Genomic DNA, 21,367 nt, shown 5'->3' on the forward strand with positions numbered 1-21,367 from the left:
CACTATTATAGCTATAAGCTGTTATTGTTCATTGAATCATAATTTATGATTTAGTTTTATTCTAAACGGTATGCATTTTTTTCGTATGTATGTAATATATCTAATATATATTTCAAGAAAAACTCATGCTTGTTTAAACAGACTGTTGAAAACCAACCTTTTTGTTTTTATATTTCTTTTTAAAACAAAGAGGTTTAATTATTTACTTCCAATAATTCAACCAATTAATTATAAAATGTACCTTTGAAATACTGCTTACCTCTCAAATTAAAATGTACACTGGGCATGAGTCTGAATTCTCTCCCAAGCTTGCTTCCTTATAGATATGCAAGAGCACCATCTGCTGAACACATCACTATATTTTTGACTAAATATTGTCTAACCTTTCTTAGGAGTAGATATAAAAAATAAGCTATCCCTACCAATAATTTCATTTGATAAGGTTGGACCAAAACAACAGTAATGACTATTATGTCACTTTACAGTAGTAATGGCTGGATAATGCTATGAGAATAATTTAAATCAGTATTGAAGAGATGGTCTGAGACAGGATGCAAGTTAGTAACTCTGTGGTTCCAAATGGAAAACATAAAGTCAATTCAGTGTAATTATCCAATGAGAATTATTCTACAAATACAAAATACATAATTTTAATAATTTGGGAATGAAAGCCACCATACTAAATCAGGAAGGGAGAAAATTCTTTCTTCATAAAAAACTTCATAATAATCTTTCCATGACGATGTTCTTCAGCCCTTTTGCCATATTTCCCGTTCAATACTCCACTATTTATATTTTTTTAAAAAAGCAAAAAAACAACAACAACCCACTGTAAAAGTCTGTCCTCCTTCATTAAACCTTACTGTTTTCCTGTAACAGTGTTAAAACCAAGGGAACAAGCTATTCCTATAATTCCTGTAAAAATATCCAATATACAGGCTACAACTCAGATTTAAAATTCTACTGACAACATATAGTGGAAACAACTGACAGGTAGCACAATTTCAAGACTACACAGAAGTCAGCACTATTATTAAGTTCACTAAAATTTAGGAAAAGGTAAGCGTAGGCCATTTGATGCCTATTGGCATATAAATAATATAAATTGTAGATAGCATCAAAGCTTAAGGCTGCAATCTACAAATCTAGGATTAAGCCCAATGAATTCAATGTGAACTACTTCTGAGTGGAATGGAATGACTGGAATTATACCTTTATAAACCAACACTTCTTTCCTCAAGTGTAAAGGTTTAAAATAATCTCCTTAAATTTGAATAAAACAATATGTATGCTGTATAATATTCACTGAAAATTAAAAAGTTTATAATTTACATTAATTGCATGAAACTCTGCACCTTGTTTTTCTGGAATCTTTAGAATTATGTTTTAAAATTTGAAAACATTTTCTTTTTTTAATTCTAAAATAGGTTATTACATATTTGGGGATTGAAAGGAAAATATAAACTTGAAGTACATAGAAAGAATGAATCATATCCATTGGAGGGATTAAAATTTATGAAAGTCTTACACTAATTTGGCTACCGTATATGTAAAGACATTCTCTTAAACCAGAAAATAAATCTGAATATGTTTCCTGAATTAACAAAAAGTATTTTTTTTGCTTTTCATTTGAATACAATAATTCATAATGAGAATTTTATTTAGGCCGATATTATAGGAAAAATATTTTATTTTAAAAGAAATTACATGGCACAGTTAATTAATCAAAACTTTTGTTCTATTAAATTCATGTGTTTTGCTTTGGGGTGTCACAGTATGGAGCATTGTCTCTCAGCACATCCTTTCTTGGTAAAAGCCCTGGAAGAAAAAGACATTAATATTAGATTTTCCACACTATTTTTTAAACAAAGGCAACTGTCTTTCTAGGAGTTTATAATGGAGATTGTAGAATTAGAAGCATTATTTTCTACAAATAGGAATCTGTGAAATTATAAACTAATTACAAACACACATATTTAAATGTTCTGCCTACTGCAAAGGCCATATACTTTATCTGTTTGCCATAGTCAGATCATGGCAAAAAAATCCATATTTAGTTAAAACATTGATTCATGTATTAACCCAAATGTTATTTGTTTCAATTGGTGATGGGTTTCCTGAGTTTGAGGCAGGAATTTTTCCAGTCATTTCTGGAGATACCATCTTAGCACGTGACCGCATCTTCCTGGGCTTGGAAATTAAGCAGAATTGGGCCATACTTGGTTCTTGGATGGGAGAGAAGATGTGAAAACCACAGCTGTAGGGGAGTCTAAGAAGTTAAATAAGTAAATAAATCTAGGAAGAAAGAAATGGCAGACCATTTCTATGCCATTGTATATTTATGTTATATGATAAAGAGCTGAACTCTAAGATCATCCTTATCCTCCTTGAGTGTGCAGATATTGAATCTGTGACTTCTTGCCCAGAAACCAAAAGCTTTATTACTGAGACACAAAACCCTGTAAGTACTGTAGCTAATAATGACTTGATGAATGCAGTACTCAATTACTTCTTACTCTTCAGTCAAAAAAAAAAAAGTCAAATATGATTATTCAGTATAATGGAGAACAAATGTGGCATGTTGGTTAAGGTGTCAAACTAAATCTGTGGACATCTCAGTTTCTGTCCAGTCTCAGCTAAGGGGTGACTAAGGGATTGACATGTTACCATTGGTGTCAATAATTAAGTGGATAAATAAAAAAAAGATGTTCATGCAATGTATAGCAGCTTTTAAAAAAGGCAAATTTCCATGCCAACAGAAAGTTATGGTGCCTTCACGTCTGGAATTCTAGTTAAGGTTTTGATGCAAACTGAATCTGTACCTATTTGGAATTAAAAGTGGTTTAATCTGTTTGATATTAATCATAACATTTTGTATTTTATGTTGCAAAGATCTCACATTCCACAGGAAGTACCATAGGATAGAAAAATAGACAAACCATATACATTTTATTGGAGGGGGGCTTTTCAGGTATGCATTATTTAATAATTCATTAGATACAATATTACAAAAATATATTATTGGAAACATTAATATGTTAAGATATTTAATTATTCAAGGTAGAAAGTTTCTATTAAAACAGATCTTGTTGGAATTAGGAAAACAGAAAAAAATTGATAGATTATAAGGCTTTCATAACTATATACTGATATTTCTTCAATATTCCACTATTCATTAAAGAACTACTTGAAACTAATATCAACCTGCCATAAACAGAATATATTGAAATCTACAGAATTTCTGTTTACTATATTAATATATTAATTAAATCTAATTAAATTCTAAAAGATGATACTATATAATTATCACATGTACCCCCTCTATCTATGGTATATATATTTATACCTAATAAATCAAATACACTGTACCAGGTTTAGCTTCGTATATGTAGTACTCAATATTAAACTGATTAATAAAAGTTGCAAGGCAGAGAACCTTTACTTACTTATTTTGTCGGCATCCACATAAACACCTTGTAGGACACATGTTCTAAGTATAACTTCCACATCTGAAGCTAATTTTATAAACTGGGTGGAGTTGGGAAACAGAATTAATAATTATTCACTAATATATTTTGCTTCCTAATCATCCATGAAATGAACAATAAACCTTACAAGTTCATTGTACATTTCGTAACTGAGATTTTCAAAGGATGTTTATCTTTGATATTGACATTACTATATTTATATTACCTATGCTTTAATAGAATATGGATAAAGAAATATTCATCACGGGGTGGAGATTTAATCACAAAAACCCTGTATTTCCTTTCAAAACAGTGCAAAAGTGAACTTTTCAATATATTTCCTTTATGATCACTAAAGAGTGCCTGAAACTATCAGTTTGTTTAATGATATTTTTATATTCTTTTAATATTAAATTTTCATGTTTGACATCTTGCTTTAATTTATATTGCACCTACTACTAGAAATCATTACAATGCTATCATACTGCTCCAAAGAAGTACTCAGAGAGCTATCAGCTGGATAGCATTAAAAAGATCTCACACTTTATTAAAATTCAAAGCCACAAAGCAGGAATATGCTACTTGATATACAGATAGTAATTACAGTTTATTATGATTTCAAAAGTTATAATTTTATCATTCCATCAAATTCATGAATAATTTGACAGTCTATTCCTCCAAATCTAAATAATTATCTCCATGAGTCAACTTGTAAAAATATCTGAGTTACTGACTGAAAGAATAATAACCCATGAAAAATATGCATTTGTTTAATTTAGCTATCAGTGTTCAATCAGCTAAGATTTTGTGAAAGCTTCATAAATTCATTTTTTTACGGCTGAGATTTTAATGCTGTTGAACACATGAACACTTGCTGAATTTGACAGAAGTTTTTTTTTCTTCAGGCAAAAGAAACTAAATATCAGGAATTAAAGGAATTAGAGCTGTTCCAATTTTGAGAGAGAGAAAATTACAGAATAATGGACTCTATTATGCCGATTTCTGCAAGAAGACTCTGTGTCAAAGATTGGTTCATTTAAAGGTGTCCATATACATATCCTGCATCCACATAAAAGAGCTTGTTCCTGTTTTACAGGCAATTTATTATTCTTTTAAACAGGTTTTGCAGAGATGCTATTCTCCCTATTCTCCCTCTTTTTCACCTGTCAGATAACTAGCATTCATTTATAAATGGTGGCATTTTAGGAAAAAAAATTAGTGAGCGAGGGAAATGTTTCTGAAATGGAACAACAAAGATAGCTTATTCACTAGTTTGGCACTGGTGACAAAATATAATACTTATTAGCTCATGAGCTAATAAATTTCAAAGTAACAGTTTGTCAGGCAGGGATTGATAGTATAATATTCTGCTAAATAGAAAGGCGGCAAAATTGATCCTGTTTCAGGATCTTATTGATTAATGGTCAGATTAAAAAGCCTCTAAATCTATTTAGCCATGCTTTAATAAGAAAGAAGAAATTGGGTATCATTAAAAACCTACATAGCTCCTACAGAATTCCAAAAGTTTAAGGTTTAGCTCTCCCAATATGGTTTCTTGAAGTGCCAGCAGGAACTTCTCAGAGTGCCCTCTAAGCTCTATATCCTATTCTATGTTTCTTTTTTTAATATACATATATAATATACATATTCATTAAATAAAATAAAAAATTATTTTCCAGAACATTTCTATAGAGGCATTCTTTAAAAATAAAAGTGATGAGGATTTTGGTTCAATGCTCTTCTGCCTAAAGACAGTGTGAGTGTGTAAACTGGAAAGTTTGGGGGGAGGCAAGAAAGGGTAATAGGAATCATCGAATCTGTTGTCTTTTAGTAAATTGTATGACTGGCCATGACCATATCACCAGAGTGGTCATTTTGTGGGAACGTACATAGCATATGTTTAAAATTCAAAAATACCTACAAGTAGTTCTCACTTACTGATTGCCTTGTTCAGCATCCCTCAGTCATGTAATTATGATTTGTAAGCATTATCCTGGGCCTGACCTGTGTGCTCCCTGTAGCTGGAACAGCAGTGAGATTGCAGAGGAAGGCTTTAGAAGAGACTAAGGAGGCACACAATGGGGAATAAACGAGGTTATTTGTGTATGGCTGCCACCGCCACCACATTCCAATGCACATTCCTTCCAATGCATATTCCCCATTGTGTGTCTGCATAGTCTTTTATAATCCCTTCCTCTCCAATGAATGTAAATACAAATATTAATCTCCTTTTTGCTAATTATCATAGCACTGGAGTGAGCATTCAAGGGGCAGGAAAATGTGAAATGGAAAGCACAATCTTAGTCATTTGATTTCCTATTTGCGACCAATTTGCTTAGCAACAGTTATCAGTCCTGTGATACTAAATAAGGATTATCTGTATTAGCTTTAAAGGTTAGGAGGCTCCAGACTATTCTATTTCAAGCTGCAATAAAAATGTTGCAAAGTATAGAATTCTAAGAAGAAAAATAAAGTAACTGTTATCTCTGCTCAACAGATGCTTGTTCCTAATCCATCTTTGATTATTGCTTTGCACTATCTTTCCCTTTGAATATGAACATAGAAAACTATCACTATAAAACAGAGATTTAGCCACTGACTTTCAAGCTGTGGTTTCCAATATACATTTGTATTCTGACAGTTTCACTGTCATTTCTTTTTTAGAAAAAAACATTAAGAATGGTAATTTTACAGAAACATTTGCAATTGTTTGCTAGTAATATCCGTCCTCATTCTGTTCCTAATCTGCTTCATATAGTTAATACAAAATTAAACATAGTATATTTTATAAAAGTTAAGCTAGCTTAAGTTGCAATGCAGAATTGTATTCAATAGCAGAAACATTTTATGTGCAAATACCTCAGCTATTTTTTCAGGAGAAGTCTCATTTTTATTATTTTTGAATTCTTCATTTATCTTAAGTCTTGCAGCTACATTAAAAAAGAGAGAATAGGCATTTAAAAAAATGTATTTATTCAGCTTTTTGTTACAGATAAAATAGATTCTTCTATAAAATTTATTCCCACAGTATGTTATCAGAACCTTATGTGCTAATCTGAAAATATTTTAAAAGATATAGTCTGTTTTCCCAATATTTAAGTTACAATATATATTACAAAATGTCACTAAAAGTCCCAAATGCAAGTTAAAAACTATTCCTTTGCAGTACTTTGAGGAAATTGAACATGAAACAGTTAATAGAAATCAGTATTTAAAGAAAGTTTACCTGACATATCACAAAGCAGCATAATTATTATCTTGGATAAGATAAGGCTCCAACAAGGAGATATTTAAATGTATATAAGCTCCCATTTTTCAAATGTGGCATAACGTGAACAAATAAGAGGGTCCCTGGTGCTCTCTCAGCTTGATTGTTTTCTTGCAGATGTTTCATTACTCAAACTAGGTAACATTATCAGTGCTACAGGGAGTGAAGTTTGCTCTCATTTTATATTCTGGCCCATGTGCCGGATGTGTCACGTGGAAGCTATGCCCACCCCAGCTCAGGCAAGGGGAAAAAAGTCACAATATGTTGCGACACATCACGTGACGTGCGAGTTTGACACCCCTGTTCTAGTGGCTTGCTTTGTCAGTGTTGACGGGAGTGGTCTTGGTGGTTCTTTGGTTGTGTTTTGTGTGGTTCTTTGTTGCTGTGTATTTGTGCGTATCTAAACAGTCCATTTGTTGGGATCCCTTTTAATACTACCAGCTGTACGAAATGCTATAGTTCTTTTTGAGACAGGACAAAATTCATTGGAAGCCAGGGCATTTTGTGCTGCAGTTATACTAACTGTCTTTTATTCCAGTTCAGGATTATTTTCTTATCTTGATGACCGATTTATTAGTTCCTAGCTTAAAATTATAACCCATAAAATTAGCCCAATTGGCCTCTCTCCAGATTGCCTATTTTTAATGGGGTATATTTCAGTTTTTTGTTTATTAGACAAGGGGTCTAGAATATAAGCTCATAGGATTTGAGTAATAAAGCTAATTTATCCTGTTTTCCAGTTCATTTAGAAATGTATTATCAAAACAATTAGTGTATGGACTCATAGCTAACCCACATAAATCATAGTTCTTAATCAGGACATTTTTTGTATAGGAAGATTCCAAAGAATACCTCTTGTACAAAGATTTTACCTGTATTTTAGGCTTGTGTGAACTGTATACTGTATGATCTGAGGCAAACCTTTATTTCTCCTTCGTTTTTTTCAACCAGGCTTTTCAAACCATGTATATGTAATTTTCTCTTATCTAAATTTAGGCCTAATGCAGCCAAAATTTCAGCTGCCAGGATTAGATGCATGAAAAAACTTGTTTCTGGATGATTTGTTTCCCATGTGTTGTTTTCTTTTTTATTAAGCTTGTTCTTGGGTCCTTTGAGTGTAATAAATTTTTATCCAAATTGATTTTTTTCTTATTTGCATTCAGTTTATTTATTCCAATGCATTTATTTAGAAAGCAGAATAACTTAATGTTGTACGTTGAATCAAGAGCAAAATATGATATTGAACTCATGAAGCAGAAGACCTTGATGAAAGGTCCAGAGAGTTTTCCTTTTTTAAAAAATTTCAGGAGAAATTTTAAAGTGTTCATAGCAAGGATGAGAAATCAAGATTTAGAACATATAAATACATTGAGTGATGAAACAAGTTCTCATCTAGAAGTATACATATGGATGAAAAAAGTGAGCAACTTTGTTTTTCCCACTTCTTAATATGGAACACCTGCAAATGTCTGATTTTTTTTCAGTCCCCTTTTAGGTTGCAGTGAAGAGAAAAATTAAATTCTTGTTCCAGCAGCCCTGCTGCAACTTTAAAGTTTAGAAAGGTCTAGTGCTCAACACCTTCTCCAACAGCTTCTGGGTGGTGAAGCTAGTAAGTCATCTTCTTCTTACACATATTTGATCTGAATGCATGTATGCCAGTTTGAGGTTAGCCAGGCAGACTTTGCCTCTCTTCTGACTGAAGAAAACTTTTTTAGATCATAAAGTAAGAATTGTAAATACATTTAGGCTTTGTATCTTTTAAGATAAAACATAGAAAGAAAGACTGAATAAACAGTGAAGCAACTACAATTCAACACTGGTGAGATTTTATAATGAAATAACAGGTTCAATGCATATATAGAATGTATACCATTCCAGAAAAAAGCATAGATGCTCAAATACAACTACATGTTAGAATTAATAATCATACCGTAAAACTTTATTTTTTAAAAATTACGTTTTTAAATAGCCCCCGACTGGGAAAAGGATTGAACATTTGTTTTTTTCAGTTCCTTTACCAAAAAAACACAAGAATTCTTACCGTCTAAGCTTCTGGTGTCACCTTTGAACACATTTTGCCTTGTCCTATGTAAAACCTTGAAAAGTTTCAAGACCTGTAAATACAATAGAATGTTAAAAGTTTTACACCATTTGCTCAGTTAAATTTGAAGTAAGAATACCAGGGAAACAAAATATAGAAAATCTCCAAGAAAAAGCATTTCAACATAGGAGAATGAAATGAAAATGATTCCTAGAAATGAGAGCTGATGTAAATGCTGATATAACTAGCAAACTACATTCTTCCCTCTAATGTGGACACTGGTATGTGATACTGGTATGTCTCAGCACAAAAGACCACAATATGATACGTATTATAATCATAAATTCCTTGCCTGATTCTTACAGTAGATAGGCAAGCCTCCAGAAAGTGACAGGAAAGTGTTAAAGAAGACATTTTATAGGTATTTCAGAAATAATATCTGACATAATAAATATTTTTAAGTTTAAGTTTAAAAAGGTTAGATTAGCCTTGGCTTTTATTGGTCTTATGGAAGAGTCTGAAGATTTTACTTTTCCCTTTTTTCTGGAATCTGGTAATGGAAGTGTGGAGCTTGCTAGATAGTTACATTGTTAGCACTTGAACTGCATGCTTGCAGATTATGAAAAACCATAAAAGACATGGTTTTTACTCTTTTAATGTAAGTAATGTGTTTTTATGATTTTGGTTATTTTTTGTAACAGTTTTCTATTTTAACTTTAAGAGCTGCCACGTATTTGAGTTAGGCAACATGTAAATAAATAAAATTTGAAAGAGAATGTGTTATCTAATCTTTTTATCCTAGAACTGTGAGAGAAAGGTATTATTGGAAGGTAAACACTGCTTAATTAATATATAAACAAATTAAACTAAGAGAAATTTGACACTGTACTTTGAAAATGCTTAAATGTGTTTGGTAGGCTGTTACACTACTGGCTTAATTAAAATAGAGAGAGACATCAGTAATTGTTTTTAATACAGAGAATTAGCAATAAGAATTCTTATAACACTTATTTTTGCAAACCCATTTTTAATTTATAGAGAAATAGGTGGAAGATGAATTTTTAGAAAAGTAAAGTTACTGTTTCATTCTGACAGAGGAAAGAAATATATAAACATTCTGTAACTGGTAATACAGAATACCAGCCTTTTTGACTAGTGGAATGGGAAAATTTCCCATAAGCATACTAAGAGGTTGGCAGAAAGACCAAAATACACTAATGCTACTCAAAATACCCTCGTATCAATTTAAATGGAATGAATACTGTTTTATAGGAAGAAATAAAAATATCCTTATGAACTGAATTATCATCAAGGAAAAACAGTAAACAGCAGAGTAAAAAGACAGATTTACGGCTTTTTTTTTTCAAAACTTAACATTTTTTAAACATGTACAGTTAATAGGAATTCCATAGATGTATCTTTCCTGTTCAAAAGAGGTATCGCCTGCACAGAGATGGTTTCCAAGGAGGCAATACAGGAATACCTAAGAAAAGCAAACCTTCCAAAGATACCAGAGAACATTCAACATATGTTGAACGAGAAAATAACAATGATGGAAATTATTGAGGCTATAAAAAGACAAAAAAAGAGAGATAAAACTCAGGGACCTGATGGTTTACCAGCGGAATTTTATGTAGCTTTACAAGATATAATAAGTCCGATACTGAAAGATCTTTGTAATGAAACTTTTTTGGGGATGAAAATACCAAAATCCTGGATAGAAGCTAACATTTCTCTGATTCCCAAAGATGATACGGATCTCACACAAATTAAAAACTATAGGCCACTATCACTATTAAATGTGGACCTCAAAATATTTACAGCAATAATAGCGGAAAGAATGAAGAAATTTTTGAATGAATTTATTCATTCAGATCAAAATGGCTTTTTGCCTAAAAGACAGATAAAGTATAACTTAAGAATTATTTTGAATGTGTTAGAATACTATGAAAAACATCCGGGGAAACAAATGGCATTGATATTTTGGGATGCACAAAAAGCTTTTGATAATCTTAACTGACAATTTATGTTTCATCAATTGTGAGTGATGGACTTTGGTGAAAATTTTATAAATGCAATTCAAGCAATCTACAATGAACAATCAGCAAAGATACTTATAAATAGAGACTATACAGATAATTTTGAGATCAGGAAGGGTACAAGACAGGGATGTCCACTGTCTCCCTTGTTATTTATTCTTACACTGGAAGTGTTGGCCAGGAATATTAGACAAGATGGGGAGATCAAAGGACTGGAGATAAAAGATCAGAAATATAAATTACAAGCTTTTGCAAATGATTTGGTTTTTATCTTGGAGGAACCTTTGGAAACAGCCACTAAATTATTGCAAAAAATAGAGGAATTTGGAGAAGTGGCTGGGTTGAAAATAAATAGGGAAAAGACTAAAGTACTTACAATTTAACAGAAAAACAGAAAGCTCAATTTGTGGAAAAAACAAATCTCCAGATAGTTAAAGAAGTTACCGTATATGCCGGCGTATTAGGCGACCCGGCGTATAAGACGACCCCCGAGTTCGACGCCGGGTCGCAAGACGATCGAGTCGCATATAAGACGACTTTCTAGGCATGCGACTCGGCGTCGATCATCTTATACGCCGGAAATGACGTCATTTCCGGCGTATAAGATGACTTTCTAGACATGCGACTCGGTGTCGATCATCTTATACGCCGGAAATAACGTCATTTCCGGCGTATAAGATGATCGACACCGAGTCGCATGCCTAGAAAGTCATCTTATACGCCGGAAATAATAAATAAATAAATAAACGTTATGACTTGGCGTATAAGACGACCCCCGAGTTCGGAGGCTGTTTCATCGCTCTCAAAAGTCGTCTTATACGCCGGAATATACGGTAAATACTTAGCTATTTATTTAACATCAAAATGTATAACAATAAAAGAAGATAACTATGGAAGATTATTGAATCAAATAGAAATGGATTTGGAGAAGTGGAAAAACTTTCAATTATCATTACTAGGAAGGATAGAGACTATTAAGATGAATATCCTACCTAAATTGTTATTTTTATTTCAGACGGTTCCTGTTAAACTAAGCCAGAATTTTTTTGATGACTTAAATGCAACAATATTGAGATTTATATGGCAAGGGAAAAAAGCAAGAATAAAAATTAAACTGTTACAAGAATCAAAAGACAGAGGGGACTTTGGGCTCCCAGACTGGAGACTTTATTACCAAGCCACTATTTTGTTGTGGCTTAAAGAATGGATCACACTGAGAAATAAATGACTTCTTTACTTAGAGGGACATGATTTGCAACTGGGTTGGCATGCTTTCCTTTGGTACGAGAAAAACAAAGTACATAAATACTTCCAAACCCATGCCATAAGGCAGGGCTTTTTAACCAGTGGTACGGGTACCAGCTGTGGTACATTGGCACCTAGCAGGTGGTATGTGACCATCTTAGAAAAGTGGTAGTGGGGGAGGGGAATGAGCTGAACTGGTGGCAGCACCGCATAAGCCTGAGTGAGAGATGGCTGGAGCTGCAGGGCTGTCAGGGCTCAGCGGGAGCGCCAGGATCAGCGCCAGGCTCCAGCTGGAACTCAGCACTTATCCTGGTGCTTCTGCTAAGCCCTGAAGAAGCACCAATCAGCTGGAAAACAGCACTGATCCTGGCGCTTCTGCTGAGCCCAGAAAAAGTGCCGATCACCTGGAATGTTGCAGCCTCTCCAGGGTCTTGTGATTTACATTCAGATGCCTGGCAACTGATTCATATTTATGACGTGTCCCAAGGTCATGTGAAGTGACCAAAACCACCCGATGGGGGGAATAAAAACCAAACATCCCCCCACCCCACCCCCACTGCCAATCCTCAACAGAAATGCTCACAGCAATGAAAACCTCGGACAGGAGGAAGAGTACCACCGGGTGGGCAGGCAGGTGTCTTGCTCGTCTGTGGCTTGGGGGCACTTTTTTCAGTGCCATTGTAACTTCGAACAGTCACTAAGCGAACTGTTGTAAGTCGAGGACTACCTGTACTTTATCACTTTTTTCCTTTTTTTTTTTTTTTTTTGGTCATCAAGTTTTTGACATCTTGCTAGGCAACTGGTGCTACTCGGATATTGCCATATCCTAAAAGTGGTACAATGGGTGAAAAGGTTGAAAAGCCCTGCCATAAGGAATGTATTACTTTCAGAGTGGGAGATAGTTAAAAATAAAATTTATATGAAAATACCTGAGTGGCTTTCCACAATGAAAGCATTTGCGTATCCGAATTTAATTAACTATAACAAACTTGTGGCCTATAAAGACATTTTAGATAAAGAAGGAAAACTTAAAGATAGGCAAGAACTTCAACAAACTGGCATTGATTTAACATGGTGGTCATACTTGCAAATTCTAACAAGATATGAAAAAGATACAAAAGTAATGGAATTTTACAAAGAACAGACAACACTAGATAAAATACTTTTGAAAACAGATGAAAATCTGATTAAGAAACTCTATAAATTCCTGCTAAACTGGAAGATGGAAGAACAAGTGAAAGAAACAATGATAGTGTGGGGAAAGAATTTTGGTTATTCTATAGATTTAGAAGATTGGCAAAAACTATGGGACCGAAATATTAAATTCACTAAAGCAGCTGCATATAAGGAAAACGTATATAAAATGTTTTATAAATGGCACATGACACCAATTAGATTAGAGAAAATGTTTAAAAATGTATCAAATATGTGTTGGAAATGTAAACAACAACCAGGCACTTATTATCATCTCTGGTGGATATGTCCTAATGTTAAAAAGTTTTGGTTTAAGATCCATATGTGGCTAGAAGAGATGATTAAAATACAGATAGAATTTAAACCAGAACTCTGTTTGTTAGGAATATTAGGTTTGAATTATGGAAAAGAGAATGAGTACTTAATATTGCATGTGCTGACAGCCGCCAGAATAATATTTGCCCAATTTTGGAAAAATTAAAATTTACCATCTGACCAGGCTATAATAACAAAAATACTCGAATGTGCAGAAATGGATAGATTGACTTTAGAAATGAAAGAGAAAGAAGACACAATTTACTTTAAAACATGGGTGAAATTTTATTATTGGTTAGAAACACGCTAGAATGAGAAAAGGTTATGAAATTTAAAGAGATAATTGATAATTTGTATTTATATTCCATGATTATTTGTATGAACTTGTTCTTATTTCTTCTTCTTCCTCTTTGTATATTTGTGATCTTAAATATGGTAAACTATAATTAATATGTAATATATTATTATTTTAAAGTGATTATAATTAATTAATATTAAGCATTGTTAAGTAGTGAAATGAATGAGATTTATTGACTAATTTTTTATTTACATGATTATAATAGAGTAATTATTATGATTTAATATGTAAACCTGGAGTGGTAGACTTACTGAAGCGATGTTATTTTGTGGGATTAATCCCACTTTTGTGTTACCCCTTTCCCCTGGTCTAACCTTTTTGTATGTTTCCCCGTTGTCTTATCCTTTTTGACCCTATCCCTGTATTACCTTTATAAAACTCAATAAAAATATTTATATATATTAAAAAAGAGGTATTGCCTGCTGTATTTCTGCTGGTTGAATAACTATTACGAATACATGAGTTTAGGAGACAAAACAAAAGGGGTGACAGCAGCTTTTATGCGAGTGAAGCAATAGACATTTCATCCCATTCAATGCATAATCTATCCATCCATTTAAATAAGAACTAATTTGGTGCAGTGTTTTAGCCATTAGGCTAAAAATCAGGAAAATGAATTTTAGTTCAACTTACGCATGAAACCAGCTGGTGACCTTGAGCCAGTCTCTCTCAGCCTTAGGGAGACATAACAAACCATCTGTGTAAATCATGCCAAGAAGACTACAGGGACTCCAGGCAGTTGCCAGGAATTAATCCTGAAGCACACATGCCATTTAAAGAGGAAAAAACGGACTAAGAGAATGGCTTACCAATGACCGTGTGAGAAATTTAGGACTAATACATTACACTGAACTGTAACATGGTGTACTAGATGTGTTGTGTGAACCCAGATGTAAAGTGGTATACAATAGGGCTCTACAGCATTTTGGATGATGGGAAATTGTAATCTAATACAGTAGAAGATCCAAAGCAAATCATAAGAAAGCAAAAAGTAATTCTAAAAGAAATAAACAACTTACTATCATTTGAACAGCACAGCATAATCACTGGCTTTATCACACTCTCACTTTCAGGACCAGATTATCTGGCAGATTAAAAAAATCAAGGAAGTTTTCAATGATTCATATACTGTATGCATAATTTGAAAATCAATCGGTCATAATAACAATGTCACAAGAGAACGCAACTAATGTTGCTAGATTCCGGGCAAGATCTGTTTAATTTGTACATATTTTAATCTTGTATATTTTAAATTTTAGGTCATATAGTATGCCTTATTTTAATTGTGATGCTTCCGACACGAATAAACAAATATAATAACCATATGGGTCAGGCAGCTTAGTAAGAAAATCAAGAAAAAGTGGGATACATGTCTTACACGTTCATGTGTACTATATTCTGCATGTACTCCAACTATAATACATTCCCATATGGCTCAAATAATGTTCTCAGCCCAACAGCAACACCGCATCTTCGCCCCAAAACAGTATCTTGCCTGCGAAGGTACATCGGATCATCAACTAACCTCTGCCCTTCGCATTGCTGAAACCGCTGCTCTTGGAGGAATCCCTATTATAGAGGTTTCCGGGAAGAATAGAGCCACGCCCATCAGTGCACGTTATTGGTTCTATGAGAATATTGTCTCACGACAACGACAAATCAGCGAATGGGAGGAGGAGGAGGAGGAGGAGATAAAAGATGACTCGAGAGCTATACATATAGAATAACATTATAAAAGGGAAAGCGGGAACTATTTTTTCAGGAAAGGAATAAATAGCATCAGCGTTCCTCTAATGTTGCTCAACCTCAACAGCTTTTAAGATGCATGGACTTCAAATCCTAGAATTCCCTAGCCAAGCCGGCAGTTGGTGACCTTTTGGGAATTTTTGGGAGTTGAAGTTTTCACATTTTAAAAGTTTCTGAGGTTGAGAAACATTGTGCCAGGCATACACACAAAAAAATGTGTTAACAGAGAAAAAAAAATAATGTTTTCCTTTGCTTCCAATTCACATGTCACGGAAACAGTAGCATTGTCCGATGCGATGCTACTTAGAGAAACATTAAAATAATAACATTGATTACTATAGAGGCTGAACAAATGAAATGAAAAAGCGACATTTATAAAGCCTTGTAATAATTTATGAGAAACGCTGAACTCATTCAGTGCATTTTTCCCAGTTTTTTTTTAAAAAACTTTTTAAAATTTTTAAAAAAACTTTATTGCCGCATCGTACGATTGCGCCTCTGCATTTGCTATTCCTCGGGAAAAGACGCGAAGGCGGAATAAAATGACGAGCAGGGAAATCGATCGGTAAAACGGGTGGCTCTATCAGCATATTGCTTTGATAGGGCAGTTTTGCCGCTTGTTTCCCATCCTACGCTTGCTATTGGTCAGTTCAAGGGGTTGGGCCGGGTATAGAAGGCCCGACGGAGAGGGTGCCGGGCGCCGGGCGTTTCTGCAGAGATGGCAGATGAGGTTTGCAGGGCTCAGGCGGCTCAGCCGGGCGGGGACACCATATTCGGAAAAATCATCCGTAAAGAGATCCCCGCCAAGATCATTTTCGAGGACGAGAAGGTGGGGAAACCGGGGCGACTTTGGAGCCGCTTCCTCCTCCTCCGTTCAATGGGCGAGCACGCGCTTGCATGGCTGCGGCCATAAATCAATTTGCCAGATCTATTTGCCTTTTTTGGCCGCAATGCCACGCTGAATCGGCATTTGCATGATTTCGAGCCATGCTCAGTGGCCGCGTTGGCTCGGGACTGTTATCTCGTGGCCTGTGGGTGGAGTGCCTCCCTCTCTTCCCTCCTCAAGGTAGACTCTTTGCACCTGGAGGTTCTATTTTTCCTGCCTCCTTTTCCCCTCATCTTCCCCCTCCTCCCCAAAAAAAACGATCAAGGAGGATATGTTACCTGCAATTAATGGTCCACCCTGAATCTTAGATTTTCTATTATGAAGATTAAGCTTCTTAACATTATTTAGCATAATCCTAACCAGGCAGACATCAGGGCACTTCCTCCCCCACCATTATAGTCTGTTCTCAATTATTTAGATAATTTTCAACCATTGGGCCCTTGTGTCTGAAAGGTGTTTGTATAATTTAACATACAACTAGCGTTGCAGGAATATTTTTCCCCCATATCCTCATTTGTTTCACCCCAGATGAATAATGAAAAGAACAGGGCACGCTATTTACTACTATGCACTTCAGAAGGAAAGTTGCAATATAAATAAGCAAATAATTTGACCTTTTTCCCAAACTAACGACTGATAACAGGTTTTGTACACCTTTAGTGTACTCTTGGACTAGGTCTGACCAAGGGAGAAAACAGTGATATATTTAAAGACAAAGTAAAATGGTTTCATTGCTGTGCTGAGGGCAAGCTAAAAAAAGATATGCCAGAGCATATTCCTGCCATGGCTAGATGCAAATGAAGAATTGTCTATTATTACCAAATCCAGTTATCAAATCATTTGTTATTTATATTGCACCTTTCCCCCTGAAATGCAAAGTAGTAAATAACATTCCCTGTTCTATTCATTATGCATCTGGGATGAAACAAAAATATGAGGACATGGGGAAAAAAATCTTCCCTGCAAGGCTAGCTGTATGTTAAATTATACAAACACCATGCAAAGACAAGGAGTCAATGGTTCAAAAATACCTAAGTAATTGAGAACAGATTAATGGTGGGGGAGTAAGTATCTGATTTGTCATTTCCCTTTAAATCCAGGAATTAAATAAAATAAAATTGGTTTACACCCATTTTATTTAGGATTTCCTTAGTGCTTCTGAAGACATTCTGATACTTTCTTCTTTGTGGCTCTATTTTGCCTACAATCTTGTCTGTATTCACAGTTTATGATTGGAAAAAGTATTTTTGTTGTGAGCAGGACTATTTTTAAGGATCCCAGTAGAGCTACATTTTTAAAAAGTTGTGACTAACAAATCCGTCTTACAGTCTATTTCTCACAGTCTTCATGTCCATAACTTCTAATCAAGTTTTGCTTGAATTGTTAATTGTATTTTAAAATACTATTGTTATTGAGAGAGCAGGCCAGCATAGGGTAATATTTCATACAAAGTAGTCCAGCTAAAAACTTGTTTTCAGTTCATATGCTTACTTAAATTTATATTCATTTTATAAAAGCTATTACTAAAGTAGTGCCTTTTTCTATTCAGTGCCTTGCGTTCCATGACATTTCTCCACAAGCTCCAACTCATTTCCTAGTGATCCCTAAGAAACATATTGCTCAGATATCTCAGGCAGAAGATACCGATGCAGCTGTAAGTATTGCAAAAAAACCTTTTTATTAAATAACGGCCAGCTTTTCAATAAGAAGAATTAACTTAAATTAAAATTTGAGAGATCTGAAGGATGGTATGTTTTGTTTTGTTTTCTAAATCAGCAAAAGCTCAAGAACTTTAGTTCAATGATGTAAGGCAGTGGTAGTGAACCTATGGCACAGGTGCCAGAGGTGGCACTCAGAGCCCTCTCTGTGGGCACGCGCGCTGTCGCCCCAGTCCTAGGCCTTCAGCTGGGGTTTATAAAACATTTTTGCCGCCATGTGCAAAAAAAAAAAAAAGGTTCAATCAGTCAATTTCAACTTCTCGTAGGAAAAAAAAAAGATCTTGCAAAGTTGGATTTGATTGTTTGAACTTTTTAGCCCCACCCAGTCTGCCATTACCACCACAGCTGTGCCTACTCAATGGGCCACACCCACCCAATGGGCCACACCCACCCGGCACCCGACGATGCATAAGTGGGTTTTGGGTTGCAGTTTGGGCACTCGGTCTCTAAAAGGTTCGCCACCACTGATATAAGGTGATTATATTACACGTGTAATACTAACGGACATTTCAGTTTTCAAGTGTCTTTTTTTTTAAAGCTTTAACAAACGTTATGGTTTTATTTGAAAAGAATAAAAGACTGCCCCAGATTAGTTCCATGTTTGTCAACAAAAAACTATTTTCTTAGCTTATAGGGGTGGGGTGGGAGCAGGAATCTATTATTAAAAGCATGAGGAGAGGTGAGTTTCTTGGAGAAGTCAGGCAATTTTTTTTTTCATTTTCATTTTTAAATCTCTGAGTTTCTGAGATAACATGTAAGTTAAGCATGAGAACCCAAAACTTGAATAGCAATTCTTGTTACAAGAACATTAATCAATTTCAACATGGTGTCCAAACAAATTGGAATACAGTAAAATCTGGATCGTTCTTATGGGTATAGAAATTGTGGCAAGTCAAACTTCATTGCCTTGTAGTAACTGTCTGTAAAGACCAGTGCTATCATTGTTAAGTTTCTACACAAGGTTTATTTAGATTGCATACTATAATTATAAACATTTAGAATTTCTGTAAATAATACTTACAGTGCAATCAGATTTAACTTTCTATTGTTATATTTTCAATATAGGCTTAGGATGATTGTACTGTACTGTATTCCTATAAAGTAGCAGCAATGGCTAATAACAGATTTCTTAATAGCCTCTATTAATAATTAATAGCCCTAAGCTAAGAGAACAAACCCATCAGGACACGATTTCAAGAGTCCATCTGCATTTAAATGACAAAGGCCACTCTTTTGAAGACAGCAATTCCACATTTTGTACAAAGATGACCCACTGGTTTGAAAGAGGGGTCAAAGAGGCCATCTATGTCAAAATTGAACAGTCCTCTCTCAACAGAGGAAGAGGGATATGACATCATCTGTCTTCAGTCTACAGCAAGGGTGTCAAACTGCCAGCCCATGGGCCGGATGCGTCATGCCGAAACCGCACCCACTCCATTGCCAGCAATGGAAAAAAGTCACGATACGTCACATGATGTTGCGAGTTTGACACCCTTGGTCTATAGCACAGTCCTTTCAACTGTTCCAAGAGGGCTCCACACCCATTCACACTACTCAGGTGATCCTAATGACACAGATAAACCTCCAGGTGGCCTCAACAACTCTCTAAAAGAATGCAACTGTCCGGCTGTCTCTTACTTTTTCCAAGCCTCTTACTTTTCCCAAAGTTTTTTCTTGAATGGTTTTTAAAAGTTAGTTATAAAACCTCCAATAGAATATGAGGGAATGTTGCTCTGAGAGTATAGATTGCATCTTCTCTAAACATTTTTTTACCAGTCTAAAAAAAGGAAAAACTAGTTTTTACCTTCTCCCCTTTTTTTGCTGTCATTTTTCTGAGCTAATCTTCAGTGTAACAGTAAGTAAATCTGCTCTAAAGAACATTTGAGAAATGGCTGAATACGCAAGCTGCTTTGGCCCTTTTATACTGTATGTTCCACACTTTTGGTGAGTTTCCCACTTTTGGTGAATTAACTTATTGGTGCTGAAACTGTACTGTATACATATACTCTTGATACCTAATTTGATTTTAGTTTGGCTATTCTATAGAGTCTGTTTTTCCTTTTTTGTCTTAAAATGCTGTGTTTTCCTTTTCTTTTTCAGCTTCTTGGCCATTTAATCATTGTGGGCAAGAAATGTGCAGCTGAATTAGGCCTGAGCAGAGGATACCGAATGGTTGTGAATGAAGGTCCAGATGGTGCTCAGTCAGTCTATCATGTGCATCTCCATGTACTTGGGGGACGCCAGATGGGCTGGCCTCCAGGCTAAGAATGGGAAGAAAAATGTTGTCCTCAAGTCTGTTGAATAAGTCCACACTTGTCCTGTCAATAATACCAAAACATTAATCTTTCTTGTGGAACACAGTTATAAATTTTGGGCATAAATCAATAAAGGTTAAGCTTAATGGTTCTTTTTTTCCCCCACTTTCATATTATCTAACATAAATTTGTACAGTCTGAGACTGCTGTATTCGGCTGTTAAAAGCTGTGTATGCAGCCACTAGAAACTTTCCAAAAGCTGTTTCTAAGTTGTAATGTTACTACTGGTATGTTAGAAAAGAAAGTGTGAGTTGTACTGGGAGTAATCACATGTGTTTAAATTTTAATCTTTTTTCATGGTATTTGTTAAAGCAGAAATGTACAGGAGTTACTTTGAAATAGCATTTTATATGCCTGGATGTTTTCCTTTTGCTTCTCAAAATACTGTTTTGTTTGCTGAGACTAATGTAATACCCCCCCCCCACACACACACAGTGAAGAAAAACAGAATATATTCTAAAAAAGTGTAACCAAATAATTTTTACATATTGACTTAACAGTGCAAGGGGGTGTTACTAGGACAAAAGGAAGCAGCCTTTTTTTTTTTAACTCAACCTCTGTTAATGAGCATTTAGAGGCTTGCCAGGCTTCCAGTGGTGGCCATTTTGTAATTAGACAAACTCCCTCTCAGGGCATCCAATTCTGAATGCCCCCAACATGCTCAGCATTCAAAATATCCACCCACCCATTAGGATTTAACTATTAAGGATGTTCAGGTAAATCAAAATACCATTTCAGATTAAAAGAAAGATGTAACCGTATGCCAAAGATTATA

General features: G+C 34.8%; 2 protein-coding genes and 1 long non-coding RNA gene across 5 annotated transcripts in view; 2 read left to right on the forward strand and 1 right to left on the reverse strand.

Annotated features, from left to right (window-relative positions):
* The window catches only part of LOC120318634, a 39,127-nt gene extending 30,357 nt beyond the window's left edge, over positions 1–8,770 (forward strand). For both annotated transcript variants that reach the window (XR_005559551.1, XR_005559550.1), the window contains exon 4: positions 8,220–8,770. This is a non-coding gene — a long non-coding RNA (uncharacterized LOC120318634). The remainder of the gene's footprint in view (positions 1–8,219) is intronic.
* On the reverse strand, positions 1,673–15,525 carry LYRM7 (LYR motif containing 7). 2 transcript variants are annotated; one of them, XM_039366496.1, is made up of 6 exons: positions 15,453–15,520; positions 14,947–15,011; positions 8,777–8,849; positions 6,327–6,397; positions 3,447–3,528; positions 1,673–1,818 (listed from the first exon to the last, which is right to left on the reverse strand). In XM_039366496.1, the coding sequence occupies exons 2-6, from the start codon at positions 14,950–14,952 to the stop codon at positions 1,748–1,750; spliced, it is 303 nt and encodes a 100-aa protein (XP_039222430.1). In that variant the 5' UTR covers positions 14,953–15,011; positions 15,453–15,520; the 3' UTR covers positions 1,673–1,747. The 2 variants fall into 2 exon arrangements, with proteins under 2 accessions (XP_039222430.1, XP_039222429.1); XM_039366495.1 differs by lacking the exon at positions 14,947–15,011 and having other exon boundaries at positions 15,453–15,525.
* Positions 15,526–16,329: 804 nt separating this feature from the next.
* Positions 16,330–21,152, forward strand: HINT1 (histidine triad nucleotide binding protein 1). The gene is made up of 3 exons (XM_039366515.1): positions 16,330–16,502; positions 18,109–18,213; positions 20,378–21,152. The coding sequence occupies exons 1-3, from the start codon at positions 16,392–16,394 to the stop codon at positions 20,540–20,542; spliced, it is 381 nt and encodes a 126-aa protein (XP_039222449.1). The 5' UTR covers positions 16,330–16,391; the 3' UTR covers positions 20,543–21,152.
* The last annotated feature ends 215 nt before the right edge of the window (positions 21,153–21,367 follow it).

The sequence above is a fragment of the Crotalus tigris genome, unplaced genomic scaffold, assembly GCF_016545835.1.
Source record: "Crotalus tigris isolate CLP2741 ecotype Arizona unplaced genomic scaffold, ASM1654583v1 scf7180000020342.816771, whole genome shotgun sequence".
NCBI lineage: Eukaryota > Metazoa > Chordata > Lepidosauria > Squamata > Viperidae > Crotalus > Crotalus tigris.

Excerpts from the sequence above, each read along its gene's own strand:
- LYRM7 (XM_039366495.1), bottom strand. Across the intron at positions 6,398-8,776 it reads TGACACCAGAAGCTTAGACG|CTGCAAGACTTAAGATAAAT; the intron begins GTAAGAATTCTT and ends TTTTTAATGTAG. Across the intron at positions 3,529-6,326 it reads CTCCTGAAAAAATAGCTGAG|TTTATAAAATTAGCTTCAGA; the intron begins GTATTTGCACAT and ends AACTCCACCCAG.
- HINT1 (XM_039366515.1), top strand. The coding sequence starts at position 16,392 with ATGGCAGATGAGGTTTGCAGGGCTCAGGCGGCTCAGCCGGGCGGGGAC. Across the intron at positions 16,503-18,108 it reads TCATTTTCGAGGACGAGAAG|TGCCTTGCGTTCCATGACAT; the intron begins GTGGGGAAACCG and ends TTTTCTATTCAG. Across the intron at positions 18,214-20,377 it reads CAGAAGATACCGATGCAGCT|CTTCTTGGCCATTTAATCAT; the intron begins GTAAGTATTGCA and ends TTTCTTTTTCAG.